At 34.1% G+C, this 20817-nt stretch overlaps 1 protein-coding gene across 1 annotated transcript in view; it reads left to right on the top strand.

The window, feature by feature from the left end:
- LOC111838612 (titin-like) overlaps positions 1-20817 on the top strand; it is a 191717-nt gene that overhangs the window by 70827 nt on the left and 100073 nt on the right. Inside the window, exons 74-109 of the mRNA XM_072700423.1 lie at positions 692-805; positions 929-1214; positions 1339-1522; positions 1694-1777; positions 3148-3415; positions 3532-3567; positions 4125-4334; positions 4435-4512; positions 4609-4635; positions 4766-4822; positions 4963-5007; positions 5576-5635; positions 5989-6060; positions 6379-6447; positions 6630-6710; positions 7002-7085; positions 7445-7693; positions 7874-7987; positions 8841-8951; positions 9177-9275; positions 10036-10122; positions 10263-10361; positions 10843-10929; positions 11471-11569; positions 11747-12079; positions 17540-17611; positions 17847-18443; positions 18624-18686; positions 18874-18957; positions 19154-19234; positions 19330-19410; positions 19500-19580; positions 19769-19846; positions 19938-20012; positions 20344-20409; positions 20770-20814. Coding sequence (XP_072556524.1) covers positions 692-805; positions 929-1214; positions 1339-1522; positions 1694-1777; positions 3148-3415; positions 3532-3567; positions 4125-4334; positions 4435-4512; positions 4609-4635; positions 4766-4822; positions 4963-5007; positions 5576-5635; positions 5989-6060; positions 6379-6447; positions 6630-6710; positions 7002-7085; positions 7445-7693; positions 7874-7987; positions 8841-8951; positions 9177-9275; positions 10036-10122; positions 10263-10361; positions 10843-10929; positions 11471-11569; positions 11747-12079; positions 17540-17611; positions 17847-18443; positions 18624-18686; positions 18874-18957; positions 19154-19234; positions 19330-19410; positions 19500-19580; positions 19769-19846; positions 19938-20012; positions 20344-20409; positions 20770-20814 — 4356 coding nt within the window. The remainder of the gene's footprint in view (positions 1-691; positions 806-928; positions 1215-1338; positions 1523-1693; positions 1778-3147; positions 3416-3531; positions 3568-4124; positions 4335-4434; positions 4513-4608; positions 4636-4765; positions 4823-4962; positions 5008-5575; positions 5636-5988; positions 6061-6378; positions 6448-6629; positions 6711-7001; positions 7086-7444; positions 7694-7873; positions 7988-8840; positions 8952-9176; positions 9276-10035; positions 10123-10262; positions 10362-10842; positions 10930-11470; positions 11570-11746; positions 12080-17539; positions 17612-17846; positions 18444-18623; positions 18687-18873; positions 18958-19153; positions 19235-19329; positions 19411-19499; positions 19581-19768; positions 19847-19937; positions 20013-20343; positions 20410-20769; positions 20815-20817) is intronic.

The raw sequence follows: 20817 nt of genomic DNA, 5'->3' as shown, positions 1-20817 counted from the left end.
ATTCTTAAAGAAATCCAAAAAGACCATCTCGTTTCCATAAATGTAAGCCTTCTTCAAACACATAGTCATTTTTTCTGTTTCTCTCCATTAACATTTAAAATTTGGAATATGGCCGGAAAGAAATTATGAAAGCTTTCTGGCTATACATGATAGCCCATCGTTCTTCATTATAGATACTCACTATGGTTATTCAGGATACTGACATCTTCTAATATCCACTTAGCCCAAAAGTTATAAATTATCAGTTAAAATGGATTTTGATTAACTAGGCTAATGACAAACTTCCCTCAATGGAGCTATGGCATGAGGAGATTTTTAAAAATACTTCCACTTAAAAAGGTTTTGCAGTGCTCTGACAGGGTATGAAGAAACCTTTACATACATTTCATTGATGTTTTCGATTTAATCTTATGCAACAAATGGTGAAGTAGGGGCAAGTAGATCTTACAAGGAAAGTCCAACTGCTGTCTACAGCAGGAAACACCATTACAGGCTTGACTGTGTTCTCCAGGTTGGGTTGGGTGCGGGAAGGGCTATTCTGATGTGTATGTGCTTTGTTATTTTTAAAATGTATTTGCATTTTGATCCTCTGTACATTATTCATTTTTTCATTTAATTTTTTTTTCTAGTCTCTTTGTCTTTTGCATACACTCTTTAAAAATTCAATAAAAAATTATGTTATTTTATTTAGATAAACCAGGAGCACCAGCAGCTGTTGAAGCAGCCCCAGCAGCTGCAAAGCCTGTTAAGAAATTGGACAACTTATTCTTCATTGATGAACCCAAGAGTCTTACTGCAAATGAAAGTAAAGAACTTCTGTTTTCCTAATAAAGATAAACCTACAATTAGCTCTACAATAGGGGAATCCACATTGAGGGTACAATTAACCTCTCTCTTATTCTCTTTCTTATCATGTCATTATATCCAGAGGGCACAGCAACATTCTTTGCCAAAGTTGGTGGTGATCCAATTCCTAATGTGAAATGGATGAAAGGTAAGTGGAGGCAGATCACGCATGGTGGTCGCATCACTGTTGAACAAAAGGGACAGGATGCCAAGCTGGAAATCCAAGCATTGACCAAATCAGACTCTGGGCAGTACAGATGTGTTGCATCCAACAAGCATGGAGAAATTGAATGTAGCACAGAATTGAAAGTTGAAGAAAAGAAAGAGGCTGCACTTCTTGAAGGAGACTTAAGAGCTAAATTGAAGAAGTAAGTGTGCTATAATGATAATTTGCTGCTTTTTGAAAAATCAGACTATTTCTCCTTTAGAAAAGTTTAGCAAGTTTAAACTGTCACACCAGAAATGTTCTTGACTAACTCTCCTTTTTAATAGAACTCCATCAAAGCAGAAGAGTCCAAAGGAAACCCAGGAGATTGATATTGTTGAGCTACTGAGAAACGTAGATCCAAAAGAATATGAGAAATATGCCCGCATGTATGGAATTACAGACTTCCGTGGTCTCCTTCAGGCTATTGAGTTTCTAAAGAAGGAGAAAGAACATGAAACTGGAAGAGTGGTGAGAGAATTTTACTGTACTGTATTGTTTTGTATTTCCTACTTCCAACAAAATATTGATACAAAGGTACATGAGAGTAAAAGTAATTATAAAATGCTTTTTATGAAATATCAACCAGAATTTAAGAAAAATCTTCAAATGTGAATTCTATGAATGTTTTTTTTGATTCAGGAAGCTGAACTAGAAAGAAGGAAATCAGATGAGGATTTGGAAAAACTGGTGTCGGAGTTGCAAACCAGAATGGAACAGACAGAGGTAAGACAGGCGAAAGTTTTAAAATATACAGTGGTACCTCAGTTCTTGAACTCATTAGAACTCTAATTTCTTAAAAGTTGAACCAAGCAGTTCGAAAAGAAATAACCTAGTACTCGATTTGAATCTCAGAAGACGAACCGTGAACGCCGCCCTAAGATAACTTGTATGCGCAGGGAAATGAGTCACGCGGCACACCTCTCAGCGGAAACAAAGGGGAACGCTTCAGTCTCAGCCTCCCATTAGCTGTGATAGCATCGTTTGTTGGTGATAGTGCTTTTCTAATTGAAAATACGGTATTAGGTAATACTTTATATCATTTTGGTAGCCATTGCTTACCAAAAAGTTACGCAATAGTTGTACAAATGTTACAACCTAAAAGTTTGTGATTTACAAACAAATTAACGAATACACAATAATAATAAAAATAATCAATGGACTGCATGGCATAGTCTAGTGTTGGCCCAGTGTTGGGGCATGGCTTGGGGTTGTCACTATCTGCCGAGCCGGGACTGGGGAAGCAGGGACAGGACTCAAGCGATCGTTTAATTGAGAACAGGCAGAACACAATGACGTTACAATGACCGGACTGGGGAAACAAACTGAAACGCGGAATAAATACAGAGGACTAATGACAACAACCAGAAACAGCTGATCACACAGGGATTCCACACGAGGTTAATGAGGGGGTGTGGCACACGGAAGGAGTGGACAATCGGGGCAAGACAGGGGTAGTGTTGGGGTACATTCTTTATCGTTTTGGAAGCCATTAAGAAAAAATGCTCTTCTTGTTTTATTCTGTTCATTTTGTGTTTAAATGAAAAAAAAAACATGTTTAGGTGTAATTTTTGGGGGCTGGGAACCAATTAATTGTTTTTACATTATTTCTTATGGGGAAAATTCGATCAGAACTCAAACTTTTTAGGATTCGAACCCGAGTTCTGAACGGATTAAGTTTGAGTTCTGAGGTACCACTGTATTTCGTACAATGTTAGGAAAAAGTGCCAATTTGTACCTTCGAGGGTACAATTACTTGTCTTTGTGGCTGTACCCTAAAGGGTGTGCTAACAATACCCTAACTATAGGCAAATGTAGATTTAAGGTACAGAAACGGACTCTGGGAACATTTTTGTACCATTGAGGGTACATTAATGTTGTTTGTAACTTGGAGAACAAAACTGTACCAGGGCTGTACAAACAAATTTATTGTATATAAAGAAATTTATTAATAAATATGCATGGAAGAAATTACTTGCACACTTTTCTAGGAAATGCTTTAAGCTGCAAAACTTTTGTGGAAACTGTTGTGGAAGTTTTTATAGTTTTACTATAAATAAATCCTAAAGGTCATATAAGGTTATGTTTTTTTGCAGCCTATCACGGTGTTGAAGGACATCACAGACCAAACCACAGTCATAAGCAAGGAGGCAGTGTTTGAGTGTGAAATCAAGATCAACTTCCCTGAGATCCGTCTGTCTTGGTATAAAGGAACTCAGAAGCTTGACACTGATGAAAAATATGAAATCAGCATTGTAGGTGATCGTCACTTATTGAAAATCAAGAACTGTAAATCTAGTGACGAGGGAAATTACCGCATTGTGTGTGGCCCACACATTTCCAGTGCTAAATTAGCCGTTGTGGGTAAGTGTCCTCTGTCAGTTCTACTTTTTGAAGAATCCATTAATTTATGTTTTCCATGAATTTATAAAATTCATATAGAACATTAGTTACATTTCCCTACTCTTTTTTCCCCAAAGCAGTTGAAGTTGAGGAACACCTGAAACCTGTACCTGGTAAGCAAATACATTTATATTCCAAATATTGAAAAGTGGAGGCTTAGAAATGCTTGTATTACTTCAGAACAGATTGAAAAATTCTAAAGCTGGCAAGATCCAGAGGCAGACACATTATATTTGAAGATTCAAAAATTTGAAGGCATCCTTTGCCTGATATTATTTCAATCATTGCAGATGTTTAGGTAAAAGGTTTGTATTCCATAGGTTTTGTGTGTCACATAAAGGTGAGCATACTAATACTGTGTTTTAAGGAGTATACTAACCTCTTTTATATGTTATTTCTTTTTTTGCTCTTGTATTCTGCAATTTTTCTTTTTTAATACTCTACTTAAATGTATGTGGATCTTTTTTTTTGGTTGCACTACTGATCTGTCTTCTCATTTGCTGATGCTCGGATTTTTTTATTGGTCAAAATGGCTGTTCGTTTTCTTTTTTCAATTTCATTCTATACATTTTTCATTCTTTTTATATCAAATGAAATGAACAGATGAAAAATAAGATTTTGGTATAGTCAACAAGGTATCATCCTAATAAAACCCGATTATCTGTTTTAGCTACCAAAATCCATTTCACCAAGCGTATCCAGAACATTGTGGTGAACGAACACCAGTCCGCCACCTTTGAATGTGAAGTCTCCTTTGACAATGCTATTGTTACGTGGTACAAAGGCACATGGGAACTCAAAGAGAGTCCAAAGTACAGCTTTCGAAGTGAAGGTCGTCGTTACTTTATGACCATCCGCAGCGTTACTTCAGAAGATGAAGGTGTGTTCGGTCAAGTCAGATAGCTATTCGGAATTCCAATAAATATTCTCGATAAACAGTATTCCGATAAACTCAGTCTTCTTCATTGGTAATCTTTTAGGCGTGTATTCTGTGATTGTGAGGTTGGAGCCAAAAGGTGAAGCTAAAAGCACTGCTGAACTTTACCTGTCCAGCAAAGGTCTGTACCAATGTGAGCTGGGCAGTGTTCTGTGTCGTTATATACTGTTTCTGGTTCAGATGCTGTGACATAATATTTTACCTCCTTCTTTCACAGACATTGAGGTAGAAAGGGTTTCCTATGGTGAGTATTCTTAGTTCAGATAGGAAACCTCTAAAACTTAAGATTATTTGAATAATTGCTCACAAATTACATGTAGACATTGGGTTTACTCCTTTAGATATTAAGTTAATAGAAATTTAACTTCTCTCAGATATCCATGATTCAACTATACAAGTTCCTGAGGTGTCATCTACAGTCACCTCTAAAGGTAAGAATTGGAAATGTAGTTAATGAATTGGCAATAAATCAATGTGAATAAGAAACCTAATCTCTAAGCTTAGATTTACATTATAATGATTTTATTGAAAATATGTGGAAAAACTCACGAGGATGTCTTTTCTATTAAAGTTGAGGCTTCTTTTGATTATTATGAAGAGAAGACAGAAGTTAGAGGTAAAATGATTGAAAAAAACACCCTCTAAATAATATTAATTATTAATGGCAGTAATCCATAACAACAATCATCAATCCAACTATTTATCCATTCATTCATCCATCCATCTTCTAACCACTTATTCTGATCATAAATGTGAGGGGGCTTGGAGCCTGTTCCAGGCAGCATAGGACAGAAGACTGTGGTACTCCCCACACAAGATCCATCATATGGCACATACATACACGCAATCATACACTATGAGCAATTTTGAAATGTCAGTTAGCTTAATTGCATGTCTTTGGGCAATCTTTTTTTTTTTGTTCATCTAAGTATCATCTTGGATTTTTAAAACTACTTCTACTAAAATGCTTGCGGTGGTCAACCTAATAATCATCTATTTTTCGAATAACATTTTTTGAATAAAGTTTTTACAAGGACTTCAAACAGTTTCAGCTAACTGTTATTTAGGCTCTAAAGATGCCTACATTTTTTTTTCGCTCACCAGTATTTCCAAGTCTTACTCAATTATTTTTGGCTTTCAGTTTTTGATTTGAATGTATTTATCTTGAATTGTTACTTATTTAGAGTTTGAAAGCTGGACAGTTGAAGAACAAAGAGTAATTCAGGAATTCTCTACAATTCAAGGTATAATAAAAATGTGTCATCCAAATCACCTTGTCCTTGTGGTCATATTAACAGTGTCTATTTTTGGCCAGAGTCATCATTCCCTAATTTATATTGTTGCATTTCATACTTTATTTTCTTATTGTGTTCTTGTTCGCTACACGATGTGTGTTTTGTCTTATTTTGTTTGTTGATGTTTTGTGTAATCCATCATGAAATGCAATTTAGTTGGTATGTGTTACATTTTACTTTACATTCCTCAGGTTTTGTTTCTTTCTCTGTTATTTATGAGCTAGTTGTTCTGAACAGCATGTATTTTGTATGAATATTTGTCTGTAATTCAATGAAAACTTTATTATTTATTGTTTTATCAGCACCAAGAATCCCTATTGAGGAAACAGTTCCAAGGGCTGAAATAGGAGAGAGAAAAGAAGCGCCAATTAAAGGTATTGTAGAATAACTGCTTCTGTCAGTCATGGTTAACAGCTACATATTTATTCCAAGTTGCTGTCAGCAGCCTCTCATTTAGCAAATATTTAACATCTTTGCAAATCTGACATTCTCTTTTTTTCTTTTGTTGAATGAATTTATTGTTTATTGTAAAACTCTGTCTTCTGCTTTGAAATCTGTGCTGCTTTTTCTTCGTGGGTTGTTTTACATGCCAAGAGGCTGATAAAACACTTAATTTAAACAGGCTTGTGCATGGATGTTTACCTTAACTTAAGCTTTGTTGCAGTTGTCTAATTAAGCAAATGTTGTTGAAGTTCCTGAGGTTCCAAAGAAACCAGAGCTTGAAACCGCCGTTCCGTCTGTGCCTGAGGTACCCTCAAAAGGTATTTGCATAAATTTCTCTGTCTTATGTCTTTTCACTATAATGTGATTTTTCTTTATTTTGTTATTTTGTTTAAGATTCTTACTGTGATGCTTCTTTTCAAATGATGTGTCAGTACATGTATAGTTTCTGATTTTAATTTTGTCTAACAAGCCGAAACTTATGTGGAATTATATTTTTAAGTACCTGTAACCAGGGTGCCTGTTCAAGAAGAAATTACTGCAATAGTTGTTCCTGAACAAAGAGACCGCCTTGAGCCAAAAGGTACATTCATAAATGTTATTTGTTTTTGTCTTATTTTAAATGCCTGTTTTGTTCTGTGATTCTAATGTTCCTGTGTTTATATTCTGTTTGAAATATTTTTTGTTATTTGTATTGTATTTGCATGTATGTTTTCTTATTGAAGTTCTGATTGAATTTCCACCCTTTCTACTGTCTCTGTCCTGTATATTTTCTAAATATTTAAAGTGGTCTATGTTATTTCTGTATGATTGCAGTAGTTTGTGAACATTGTAATCAGAAATATCTTTTTATGTATATATTTACAAACAAAAGAATATGAAGAGGTCAAGAAGCCTGTTCCCCAGGGTGCTGCTATTCCTTCCATTCCTGAAAAAGATCAGGTTACTCCTAAAAAAGGTACATGCTCTTTAATAGTGCTTCTATATTACATATGCTATATTACCTTTGTTGATATGTCTTGTGTTCTCCATATGTTTTATTTGGGTCTGTTCTTTGTTTTGGATTCTTGTTTCTTTCGTGTCAGTGATTTTATTTTTAATATTCTCTTCATTCTTTTTGTAATTTAGATTGCTCTTTTGTGACCTACTGTATTTATGTCCAAAAAAATTTCAGTGGTGGTCAGTGTTGTATCAGCTTTGTTATACAAAATCCAGTCTTCAAATGTTTATGACTGTTGATGTTCTCATAGCTTAAGCTCTTGTCGCAAGGACTTTGTCTTGCTTTGAACTAATAAATGCATATTCTGTTGTCTGAAGATGTACCCGAACCTACATCATATGTGATTCTTGAACCAAAACCACCTGTAACACCAGAAACTAAAGCCAGACCTCCAGCTCAGGTTGAACCTGAACCAAAGCCTGAACCAGCAGCTCTGCTTAAACCTAAGCCAAAGCCTGCACCAGCAGCTCAGGTTGTGCCTGAACCTAAACCTACACTACCAGTTCAGGTTGAACCAGAACCAAAGCCTGCACCAGCAAAAAAACCCAAGGCCCCCCCTCCCACAGGTATTCATTCGTCTTTTGTATGTACTTCATGTTACATATTTTATGTGGTAATGTCAGAGGTATTTCGTATAATACGTTGGTTTGTCTTTGTCTAGCTTCTGAAATATGAGAACCTTCTGTATGCTAGTGTGTCTGTTTACTTAAAATTTAATGCCAAAACAACATAAATATTCTCTAAAGTTCCCGATGAAACAAAGAAACCAGAGCAGAAGAAACTGGAGCAACCTAAAGTGGAAGAAGTTGCAAAACCACAGGCAGTTCCATTTGTTCCAATGGTTGCTGCTCCCCAGAAAGGTATTAATTAGGAATTCTCAATAGGATGACTAAATGAAGCTTTGGGCCAGTATTGCTTTACCTGTTGTTACTAACCTTTTGTTACTAACATCTTGGATATTATTTAAGACCAAGAATTTAACTAATACAGTACTTAACTATTAGTATCCAATTTCAAAAACAACATCTGCCGTGAATATTCCTTAAGTAAAATAAAAACGACATGGCTCCCATCAACCCATTTTGCCTACAAACAAGATCCATTGTATCTTCAGTTCATTTTGTTTCTTTTCATATCTTTGATACAGAAACTCTTTCCATGTCCCATCAGATTTTTTGTCTTTGTGTAGTATATTTTTTTTGTTTATTTTAATGTTAACATTTGTGTTTTTGCTTAGGTCAAAGACCGATCTTTTTGCTTAGATATTTTTGTCTCTTTATATTCATATAATATCTTATTGTGACATACCAAAATAGTTACATTTTTAATGAATGTTTGCATAGGTTGCGTTTGTGTTATTATATTTAAATAATATCTGGATTATATATAAATCTGTAACATTTCTTGATGATTTTTCCCACTGCGGTTTTTACTGTAGCACATGTTGCAGCTTTGTTCTCACTTGCTTTAACTTATATTTAATGTGCAACATATAAATTATGTTTAACATATATATTATTGCGACTGAAATTGTTCCTTAACCCTTAATTGTATTGCATTGATGTTGTCCAATGTCCTCTGTAACAGTGAAAAATTTGATGCCTATCCTGTGTGTGTGTGTGTGTGTGTGTGTATGTGTGAAGTTTCTGACAGCTCTGTTAGATCTTCTGTTGAATCTTTGGTCAATTGCCTGTATTTAAATGTTCTTTGAAGTGCCAGAAGCTCCAAAGAAACCAGAAGCAGTTCCTGAAATAATTTCTAAAAAAGAGGAAATTGTTCCGAAGGACGTACCTCCTCAAAAGACAGAGATAACTCCAGGAAAAGGTACATAAATTCAATCATTAACAAAGTTTCAATTTATTGAAATCCTTTTGCATGTTTGTGTTCTTGTATGTAATTTTATTCCAGAAAAGCGACATGTGTCAAAATACGCTGATATTCAGCTGTTCATGGCACTCGATAGAGTGCTGCTTGCATTTTTGTAGTTCAGTCCATTGTCTCTGTATGTGTTCAGACATCTGCAAATCTTGGTACATATCTTTTTTAAAGTTCCAATGGAAGCAAAGAAACCAGAAACACCAAAAGCAGAGACAGCTAAAAAAACGGGTGTAAAGCCAACAGCACAAAAGGAGGCCATTCCACAGAAAGGTACAGATTAATCATTACAATACAAATAACATATGACCTGGAGATTTGTATTGGTTTTTTGCAATCTTGATTTTTATCTTGAAATCTTCTTGTCTTGTGTTTTACACCCTCTTGTTCATTGTGATGTCTCTGTTGCTAAATGTCATACTGATAGTCTATAGTGTAAAAACTGTGTAAGACATTTAAGATGGATTCATTTAAGGCCTTTGATTCCATTTTTGGTAGCACAGGTGTTCAGGGAGTGTTGACGTTCCATAAATCCAGAAGAAGCACTATTAATCAATTAAAATCAGGCAATCAAGAAGCAATGTATGCATTTAATGTAAAAATTCAAAAAAATATATGTTATGCTCGGGTAAACATGTTATAGAAGTTCCTAAACATATATTTGATATCTCAGTATTTTTAATTCTGTAAATATATGGCCAATTTACACTTGAAAAGTCAAAATAGCTGAGTGGGCTACTTATACCCAAAAATATTAGACTTGATATGGATGTAAAGTAGATAAAAACTGAAGCTAATGCTGAAAATTGAGTTTCATTTCGTGAAACATGCACTGTTTATGACAGTAGATGTCTTAGGATTCATTAGGACTGGCCTTTATTCCCTGGCAGATCCTTCAGCCTTGGGAATACAGACATAAACATGCATAATACTGAGCCATTGCATAATGTTTGCTATACCTTAAAATACACCTTCAGCATATTAAAGCATACGATAATGTTTCATCTCATGATGTAAATGCATATGTTTAAAGTGCCTGAAGTAAAACAGAAAGAAGTCCTTGAGGAGAAGTTACTGGTTGTTGTACCTACAAAGGAGGCTGAGGTCACTTTAACTACAGGTAGGCTCAAGACCATACAGACATTTCAGGAACATCTAACCTTGTGTTTGACAGAGTGCTGCTTATATTTTTGTAGTCCAATCTGCTGTCTCTCTTTGTATTTGAACATCCGCAAATCTTGGTACATATCTTTTTTAAAGTTCCAATGGAAGCAAAGAAACCAGAAATGTCAAAAGCAGAGGCAGCTAGAAAACCAGGCATAAAGCCTTCAGCACCAAAGGAGGGCATTCCACAGAAAGGTACAGATTGATCATTATAATACATATAACATGACCTGGAGATTAGTATTGGTCTAGTACTGGTCTTGATCTTTATCTTGAATTCTTAAATTCTTCTTGTCTTGTGTTTTGTACCTACTTGTCCTATGTGATGTTCTCTGTTGCTCAATGTCATGCTAAAAGTGTACGTATAGTGTAAAAAATGTGCAATATTTAAGATGGATTTCTTTAAGATCTTTGATCCCAGTGTTCTGGGAGTGTTAGCTTACCACAAATCCAGGGGAATGTACATATTTAATGTAATAGTTCAAATGTAATACAGATAAACATTTTATAGAAGTTTCTGGACATATACTTAGTATCGCAGCATTTATTATTCTGTAATTATAATGCCCATTTTAATTGGAAAATTCAAAAGAGCTACGTGGGCCACTTACACCATTGCATTAGGTAGGTTAAACTACACAACTTTGTCTCATAATGTAAATGTAAATCTTTAAAGTGCCTGAAGTAAAACAGAAAGAAGTGCTTGAGGAGAAGTTACTGGTTGTTGCACCTACAAAGGAGGCTGAAGTCACTTTAACTACAGGTAGGCTTAAGACCATACAGACATTTCAGGAACATCTGACTTTGTTTTCTCCTGTTTTTTTCTTTGTTGAATTTCTTGTTCATGTATTATATATCTCTGTGGTTTATTTTTGTCTATGTCACGTTTTTGTTTAACATTATTCAGCATCCTCACACATATTAAAATATCTTAGGAAATATGACAAATCAAGGAAAGTGAAACTGTACAGTATCTATCTAAAACTACTTATACCATAGTAAATGTTAAACGAGACACAACATAGACATATTTATATGTACATATCCACAAACTCAGTTTCATGCATAAAATATTCATTTTATTTCAGTTTTGAAAATATAATAATAATAATTATTATTATTATTTTAATCAAAGAGAAATGAATAATTTATACACCAGATGCATCTATTACATAGAGGATTTTATCCAAATTTTTAAAATTTAAATGTCTGGTTATTTTACATTAATGTCAAAAGAAAGTATTAGTACTTTTTGCAAGACATATAGTTCTTTCTTTGAGTTAAAGATCAAATATCTTTTAAAGAATCTGCAGCTCCAAAAATACCTGGCAAAGTTTTCCCCACTGCTCCAAAGACAAAAATAGATAAAGAACCATTGAAAAAAGGACCCCCAGCCACAAAAGGTATCATAAAACACCAACAGGCTTGCATTTAATATCTGTCTGTGTCTAATCCCTAACTGTATACTTATGAGATATAAAGCTGTATATGTTATCCTCAAATGTAAAATGTGCTTTGTATGTTGTGTGCTTTTCAAATTATATGTGCTCCATGTTACATCTCTATGTTGATTCTTAAAGTGATGGCACTTCCCAAGAAACCTGAGGTGGCTCCATCTCCTCTGATTCAAAAGTGGGAGGAGATCTCATATGAAATTGAGGAGACCTCTCACACAGAAGAAATGTATCTTCATGAAAGGGTGTATGAGAGTGCCCAGCAATTCTTTGAGGAAAAAGAGATACTTATTGTAGAAGATGTATCACCTGCTTCAAGAGAAGAAATTAGTTTGAAGACAGAAGAAATCCCTAGGCAGAAAGAAACCCTACAAGAAACTGTTCCAAAGAAAGTTCTCCCTTACATGACAGAAGACAAACAAGAAAGAGTCCCAAAAACTGAAGCTGTTCCTGACAAAGGTATTGAAGCATTTTTATCTGAGGTTATTAAAAATAACAATAATACACGCAAAGATTTTATGCGGCTGATGTTCAGTGTTATACTCTTACATAAAATTTCTTGTTCACTAAAATGTTCTGTAATATCTTAATCTTAGTAATAACAATACACTCTTAAATAGACATGATTCTAATATTTGTGGCCTTACATCATATTTTTGTCAAACTCTATTAAGCATGTTTATTTTACTTCATGTTATTATTTACTAATTCATCCACTCACTATTCAATTATACTTATAATATCAATTGCATTATATGTTGAAGTGGCAATGGGTTTTTAAAACTGACTCTACTCTTATTAGTCAAGTTGTCATGAAATAACAAAACAGGTGTTTTGTCCACCTCAACATTTGCAGTTTTTTATGGTTTCTTGCAATGAAACACTTGTTATATCTTAGATGTATATTGCATTTTAAGTGCCAGTAGTTCCCAAGAAGGAAAAACAAGTTGGGATTCACAAAACAGAAGCGGCTTTGGTTGTCATGGAGGAAATTTTTCCTGGAAATGCAAGTTCTTCCAAAAAGGGGTACAACACTATTTCAAGGGAAGATATATCTTTGAATGGTATTGATCAGGAGAAAGTGTCCCCACAAAAACATGATACATGCTACCAGCACACTGAAGTGTGTACAACAGATGTATTTCCTAAGGAGATTAATATGCCATCAGCACCAAAATCAGGCCAGGAAAGCTTCACTGAAAATCAGATGCCAGCTTCTAAAATCAAAGTAACTCCAGTCAACAAACAAGAAGGTTCTTTTCAAGTAGGAACCATTCAAGAAACAACACTGAAAAATGAAATTCCTTCAAAGCAAGTGGAATCTGTCATTGAAACAAAAATTCCTTTCATGGAATTTCAAAATACTAAAAAAGAAGCAATCTTTATTGCACCTCAAACTGATATTGATATAAGTAAAGAAAATATTACGGAAGCTCCTGAAATACCTCTAAGGAAAATAATTCTTTGTAGAAGGGAAGGAACTAAAGAAAAGCAAGAAATGTTATTTCTGACACCAGAGATTACACCACTGAGAGGTATTTTGCATTTTTTTTGAAAAAATTGTACATCATACTTCATTTCACGTTTTCTATGAAATCATCACTTCCATTTTAAAATGTTGTTTTGCTTCTTTTTTGACTGTAGTTCAAAGTAGATACATATGTATTTATCATGTGTATTATCATCTAAAAATCTTATCATATTCTAATTGGTGGCAAATAATGGATTTTTCTTCCGATCCTGCAATATAAATATGAAAATATGCACTTATATCAAAATATTGACTTAATTCTGTCAGTCAAAAATCTTCCTTCTTCAAAACGGTAATCTGTGTTTGATGCTAAAATTCTTAAATTTGGTAATTGTTGTTTGTCTTTTTCATGTTCAGTGTTTGTTAATTTCAGCTGTATACATTTTGTATGTATATAGCTTTATAGCTGTGTTTGTCCATGTAATCAGTCCTAATTTGTTGTGATTTCGCTTAAAACTTTTTAGCAGTATTTCATTGTTGTCTTTGTTAAATCTGAAATATATGTTGTATTTTTAAGTGCTGGAAATTCCCCAGGGCACTAAAACAAGTGCTATGATTCAAAAAAAGGAGGAAATCCCATCCTTAATTGAAGGTACTTCTGCCAAAGGAACTACTTCTCTTCAGAGTATGCAGCTAAATAAAGATGAAGAATTTGTCAATGTAAAGGTTTTCTCAGTTTCAAGACAGGATAAGAAAGTATCCCCACAAAAAGATGACTTATGTCTTCAGAAAAATGAGACCTCAATGTTTCCTCAGACAGCCATAAAATCCTTGTTGACAGCACAGAAAGAGGAAGGGGAGCATCCAAGAACTGAAGAAGAAATGTATCTCAAGAAAGAAATTAGCATTCCATGTGATGATAAAATGGTTGTAAAGAAAATGAAAGAAATAATTCTAGGAGTGCCCTTCAAGACAATGTCTTCTGAACAGAAAGAGGGTGTGAAAATTGAAGAAAGGCTTTTTCAGCCATCAGATGTTCCTTTGACAGGTATTACGTACATTCCATTTGAAGTGCTTCACATGAAACTTCATCCCATCGTCCCACATTATTATTCATTCATTAAAATTGCTGTTTTCTCTTTATAAATACTCATCTCATTGCATTTTTAAGCTATATTATCATGCTTATTTTTTTGGACCAACACCATATCTTGCCCTCAGAATCTCTTCATATTCCAATGCCAGTGGATGTTTTGTGTTGGAAAATATTGCTTATCTTTTTCTTTCTCCATCATCAAATAAATCTCAAGTATTCCCAAGTGGAACTCAACCAAAAATGGCATCTTCTCCTGATGTATCCTCTGTGTCAGTGAAAAAAGTTTCCATCCATTTGGCAATGATAATGCTTGTTGTGCATCACTCATTATATCTCTTCTATTTTATTAATATAGTGTCATTTTAGACTAAAAATGTTAGTTTTATTGTCCGCTCCCATTACACCGATTCTTTTTTTTTTTGGGGGGGGGGGGGGGATTTCTCTGACAGTAATATATGTGTTATATCTGAAATATATGTAATTTTTTTCAAGTGACAGAAGTTTTCAAGAAAGGCAAGGTGGCTAATCAAAAATGGGAGGCAGACAGTGAAAAAACTGATGGACAAAAAGAGGTTTTCAAGAGTTCAGTTTTGCCATGTGATTCCGTTACCAATAAAGGTAATGGAATATGTTTGAATAAGTTACATACAGATGAAGCAACATCACTCAAATCTGACACATCCCTCTTGGAAAATGAGACTGCTAGTATGGATATTTTCTCTCAGACAGTTAAAAGACAAAAACAAAAGGCTGAAGAAAAATCAGCTAAGGTGCTAACGGTTGAAGAGAGTACTTTTAAAACAGGAATTACTCCAAAAAATATTACATCTGTTTTTAAAGAAGAAATTTCATCTATACAATTTGACAATGATTCATTTCAAGAATACATATTACCTAATATAGAAAAAAATATCATTGTGAAAGAAGACAAATGTGAAATGAAAGAAATCCTTCCACCTTCTTCTAAACAAGGACACAATATACAGACGTCAGAGACACCAACATTTGAATTTGATGAAGCTACAGCGAAGAAAGATAAGGAGTCTGTTAAAGATATTGGACTTAAAAAAGATGCTTTTTCAAGTGAAGAAATGCAAAAAACTTTTATTGATAGACTTTCACCTCAGGAATTTGTAACACATTCACAAGAAAAGGAAATCATGGCTAAGAACAAGAAAAATGTTCAGTTAGAAACTAAAATTAGTGTGAACATGGAAGACAGTACAAGAGAACAAGATAAACTTCTAAAAGATTCTGAAATACAAAAACCAGACAGAACAAAATCTAAAGTTGAAGAATCTAAAGTGGAGAGACAAGAGGTATCTGGTAAAGGAGATGTGCTTAAATTGATCACATTTAAAAAAGATGATTTACCAAATGAAGAAAAGAAAAAGGGCCTCGTTATAAATAGAATTTCACCTAGGGAATTGGGAACTCATTCTATGGAAGAGGAACTAGTCACTGAAAAAGAGAAAAGCATTCAAGTAGAAGCTGAATTTAATATTGAGACAGATGACACCCAAGAAGTACAAGACATCTTTCTAGAGGCCAATGAAATCCACATTAGTTTTGAGGGAATAGAAAATATTAAAGAACCAATATTTAAAAAGCAATATGAAGGAGCACTGGAACTCAGAGAAGGAATTTCTGTGGAAAAACAACAGATATCTATTAAAGGAGACACCCCTAAAGAAAGTGCCATTAAAAAAGGCATTTCACCGAAGAAAAAAATGATCGAACCTGATTTTAGAGGCACAGCACTTCAAGAGGAAGAACCCATTCAAGACACTGACCAGTTTTTCAAAAGGAAAACCTCATTTTCTCGAGATGGAACTTTGGAAGGTATTATGGAAGACTCATTCATTATTTAATAATTAATTTCATTATCTTCATTATGTAATTTTGTTTGTCCTCTAACAGGACATATATATAAATATTACGTCCTTTATGAACATGCATCAAAATGCATCCTCTCTTTTTTATTCCTCATTTATTATCCTTCATTCTAAATACTCTTTTTTCACTTTCTTCCACAATCAATGAAATATCTTCTGAAAGGAACTGGACAAAAAATGACGGCTACTCCTGAAATGGTTATTGTGTCAGAAGTTGGGCCTCCAAAAGGTATAAGACGGGAGCGATATCCTTGCAATGTGGAATAAAAAAAAAAGTCTTTAAAAACCCACTTTGCTCTGTGTCTGTGTGTCAGATGGCTCTCGCTCAGTATGCACCTGGGTGTGTTTTGTATTTGTTTTTTTTCTCTAGACATGCTCCACAAGTTATGATTGTGAAATTTAAGAACAACTGTAGCTCCGTAAAATTATATAATTATTTGGGTTTTTGACTGTCAGATTGCACTTACATAGCGAAGAAGTCGTTATTGGTATAAACAACATTCAGAACCATAAAAGAAAGAAAACAGGAAAATAGCCTTTTGGCTCATTAGAATTAATTGCCTTAAAATTATGTTATCAGAGCTGAAAAAAACAATAAAAACTCAAACAATTTTTAGCTTTTTCAGCTTTCATACTTCTCACTAAGTGAAAATTTGGAAAGTCCAGAAACAATTTGGAAAATAATTTTTTTGCTGTTTTTTTTTTAAGACATATCATTGAAAAATGATGGCATTCCTGACATGATGTACCAGCAAAAAGATGATATATCTTTAGAGGAAACGGAATTGTATGTTTCTTGTGAGAAAGTTCAATCTGGGCCCACTATGCCCCTAAAACAAGAAAAAGAATTTACATTGCCAAAACAAAGTTTTGCTGAAGTGGACATCTTAAAAGAAGCCATTCTTAACGCAAAAACAGTTTCAAAAGAAGCTCCCCAAAAGGAATTTGAAATTATTCCTAAGGAAGATGTATCCACTAAGAATGATATTTCTTGTGTGAAACAAGAAATTGATTTGACTGAATCAGAAACTAAAAATGTGTTAAAGGAAGAAATAATACACGGAATGGAAAAAGACCTTCAAAACTATGGTGAAATAACAAAAGCAATGATTTCTAAAAAGGAATTATCAAAGCATAAAAGAATAAGACAAAACACTGATGTTGAACCTAAGAAAGGTATATTGACAGGAGTGTGATGAACTGAAAGAGGTCATCCTGCGAGCCATTTCATTTTATGCTTATCTATTTTCCAGTTTATAGTTTAAACCTTGTACCTTCCATATAACCAACATGTGTTTTATGGTTTACATGTACTATGATGTGTAATGAAGAATGAATGCTCATGATCCTGCTTCTCTTTTCAACTAACGGGCTAATTATTTATATGTCACTGATCATCTTTTTTAAATATCTTCTGCTGATTTTTAATTCTAAATATCAAATGGTATATTTGAAAGGGCATGAACCAGAAATGAAGACTATTCCTGGTGCTGTTCCTGTTGCAGTTACAGAAGTTTTTCCACCAAAAGGTACAGAAAGAAAGTGGGGAATCAAAAAAAAAACTCTTAATAATCTTTTGATCTGTCTTGTTATACCATTGTATGTCTGTTCTGTGTAATATTGTTCTGTCTGTACGACTGAATGTTTGTGCCAGTTGTATGTCTTTGTGAAATTTATAATATTTTTACTATTTCTGCTGGTTTTCTCATCACAACTATATGATGATCTTTGTTCTGCTTAATTACATGAATCTTAATATGGCAGAAGCCCCCAAGAAGATTGTGTCACACATGGAGAAGATTTGTCCCACAGAAACTACTTTTGTCCTAGCAGATGTACATGACAAAGAAAAGATCTTATTGCTTAAAGATGTTTTACCTAGTTCAAGAGAAGAGTGTATAATGGAGATGGATATCTCTGAAAAGAAAACATCTTTGCAAAAATATGATATTTCTTTGCAAGAAGAAGCTATCTCAGATGAAAAAGTTTCTTCTAAAGAAATTCCTGAGACAGAAGAGACAGAAATTCCCAAGGTGGAAGAAATGGTTCCAGAAGCTAAACATGCTGCCATTAAAAAAGGGGAGAAACCAAAATCGAAGGAAGTACCAGCTCATAAGGAAGCTACTAAAAAGGTTATCGAAAAAGTAATGCCCCCCCATGCTTTGGAAATGGCTCCCAAACAAGTAATATCTGATAAAGAAGACATTCTTCCAAGTGAAATGATCTTTCAGAAACAACGTATACAAAAAATTAAGAAAACTGATGAAATTAGTCAAGATAAAATATTGATTTCTGAAAAAGAAGCAATGGTACCAGGCCAGAAAAGTCTTAGTGCAATGATTGAACCTTCATCTTTAAGAGGTATTTCTGCAGAACGTACTGTTTTTTTCATGTGTCAGACCAAAGTGTCTGCGTTTCTGTGTGTTTGCCCGTACCTGGTTTATGTGTTTACTCGGTATCTTCTTGTCAATTCTCTTTATGCATGCCCAAATGTTCTTTTCTGATCCTTTGCTAAATATCTTAAACTGTTCCTCTCAAAAGTGTCAGAACCAGAAAAGAAGATTGTTCCTGAAATAGCACCTGTGTCAGTTGGTCCTCCAAAAGGTACATAAATTACACCAGAGATATTTTAAATCTAGGTCTTGTGTGTTTTTAGTTTACTGCATGTTTTTTGGGTCACCTCAGACTGATTTTTATGTTCTTTTTTCGCAGCGTTCTTTATTATCTTTACCCTGGTTTGAAACGATAGACTGTAAATAACATGCATTCTTAATCTTGATTCCATTCTAAGTGCCAACAGCTGAGAAGAAAGCTGTGCCTGATGTACCAAAACCAGTCCCTGATCATCTTGCAGAGAAAGTTTCTCCACCCAAAGGTATTTTGTCTAATTGTTTGTATTTATGTTTGAAGTGTCTTGTGTTGTCAACTTTTATTTGGTCTTGTATAAGCATTCATCTGTGTCTTGTCCCCATGTTCGATCTTTTTCTTTGTATATTTAATATGATCTTAGTCTTTTCATATTTAAAATAAGTGAAAGTGCATAATAATAATTCATAAATATCTTCTTGAAGTGCCAGAAGAAGTTAAAAAGGTTCCAGAAAAAACAAAATCTACACCCCAACAAGTCGAGAAACACTTAAAGGCAGTTCCAGGTATTATAAGTACAGTACATGAAATAGCATTTATCCATTTTGTCTTAGTTGATGTTTTTCAATATAAATGTGGTAAATTTGTGATCTTCTTGAAGTGCCAGAAGAAGTGAAAGAGGTTCCAGAAATTCCAAAACCTACAACACAGCAAGTTGAGAAACAATTAAAGGCAATTCCAGGTACTTTAATTAAATAAACAGCATTCTGCCATTCCTTCTTGGTTGATGTTTGTGAATAGAAATGTAGTAAATGTCCAATCTTCTTGAAGTGCAAGAAGAAGTGAAAAAGGTTCCAGAAAAACGAAAACCTACAATCCGACAAGTCGAGAAAGAATTAAAGGAAGTTCCAGGTACTTTAATTACTTGAAACAGCATTCTTCCATTCTTTCTTTGCTGATATTTGTGAATATAAATGTGGTAACTGTGCAATTGAGCCTCGTCAGAGGCATCATTTTTGTTTAATGTTTCTTGCTCCCTCTTATTATCAAATCAGCATCTATGCAAATTATCTCTTGTTTAAATCATTCTGTCTTTGAAGTTCTAAAGCCAGTGCCAAAAGCTGAAGAAACAATGGCTATCATAAAGAAAGATACTGAAAAGGTTGCACCTGTAAAAGGTATTTATATCTCAAAGAAGCTTTTTATTTTAAATGTTAAATAGTAGAATTATTCTCAAGGTTCCTAAGCAAAGCTTATGCTTTATTTAAGTTCCATCAAAGTCGGATGAGCCAAAACCGGTTCCTAAAAAAATGGAAGTGGTTCCCACAGTATCACCAGTTAGAGGTACATCTTTGGGGTGCTCTTTCTTTATGTATGTGTGTGTGTGTGTGTGTGTGTGTGTGGTTTCCATTTCTGCTTCAAAAATGTTCCTTGTCTGTTTAGTAAAAAATAAAAACATAAATTCTGAAATTATCTTCTCTTATGTATTATGGATTAAATATTGGATAGTTTTTTCATAAATTTATCACCGTAAGATTATACACCCATCTTCCGTAACCTCAGTACTTACGGAACTTTTTCTGTCAGTATAACATTGTTCTTTGTTGCTTAATCAGTTACCTAGAGGTATAGCCTACGCAACTTAAATGTCAATGTATCTTCTTGAATGTGTCAGAACCAGAGAAGATGACTATACCAGAACTCACCCCTGTTTCAGTTAAAGACATTGCACCTCAAAAAGGTACAACCTTACAACCTTCATAGTAGTTTATCTTAAATGGCTCCTCTTTATTGCTTGTTGTGTGTTTTATATGTTTATTTTGTGGTCGTTAGCTTTACATGTGTTTCAATAATATATGTTTGTTGTGAAATATGTATATTCGTGTTGGTTTGTTGCCCTTTTTGATCATCTGAGTTCTTAAAACCCATTTCCTTCTTCATATGAGGTAGGTCTGTCTGTCTATCTATCTATCTATCTATCTAGTCCAACATTACCTATTTTCCCATTCAGTCACACAAACAGCATACCTATTTTCATTGCTGTTTTATTATTTTGATGTTTATCTTTGTATAAGAAAACTATTTTTATTTTTCGGACTAGATGATGAAAAGGGACCTGTTACAGCACCTGGAGCATACCAACAAGGTA

The sequence above is a fragment of the Paramormyrops kingsleyae genome, chromosome 16 (genome assembly GCF_048594095.1).
Source record: "Paramormyrops kingsleyae isolate MSU_618 chromosome 16, PKINGS_0.4, whole genome shotgun sequence".
Classification (NCBI taxonomy): Eukaryota; Metazoa; Chordata; class Actinopteri; order Osteoglossiformes; family Mormyridae; genus Paramormyrops; species Paramormyrops kingsleyae.
This window is presented reverse-complemented; position numbering and strand designations above follow the sequence as displayed.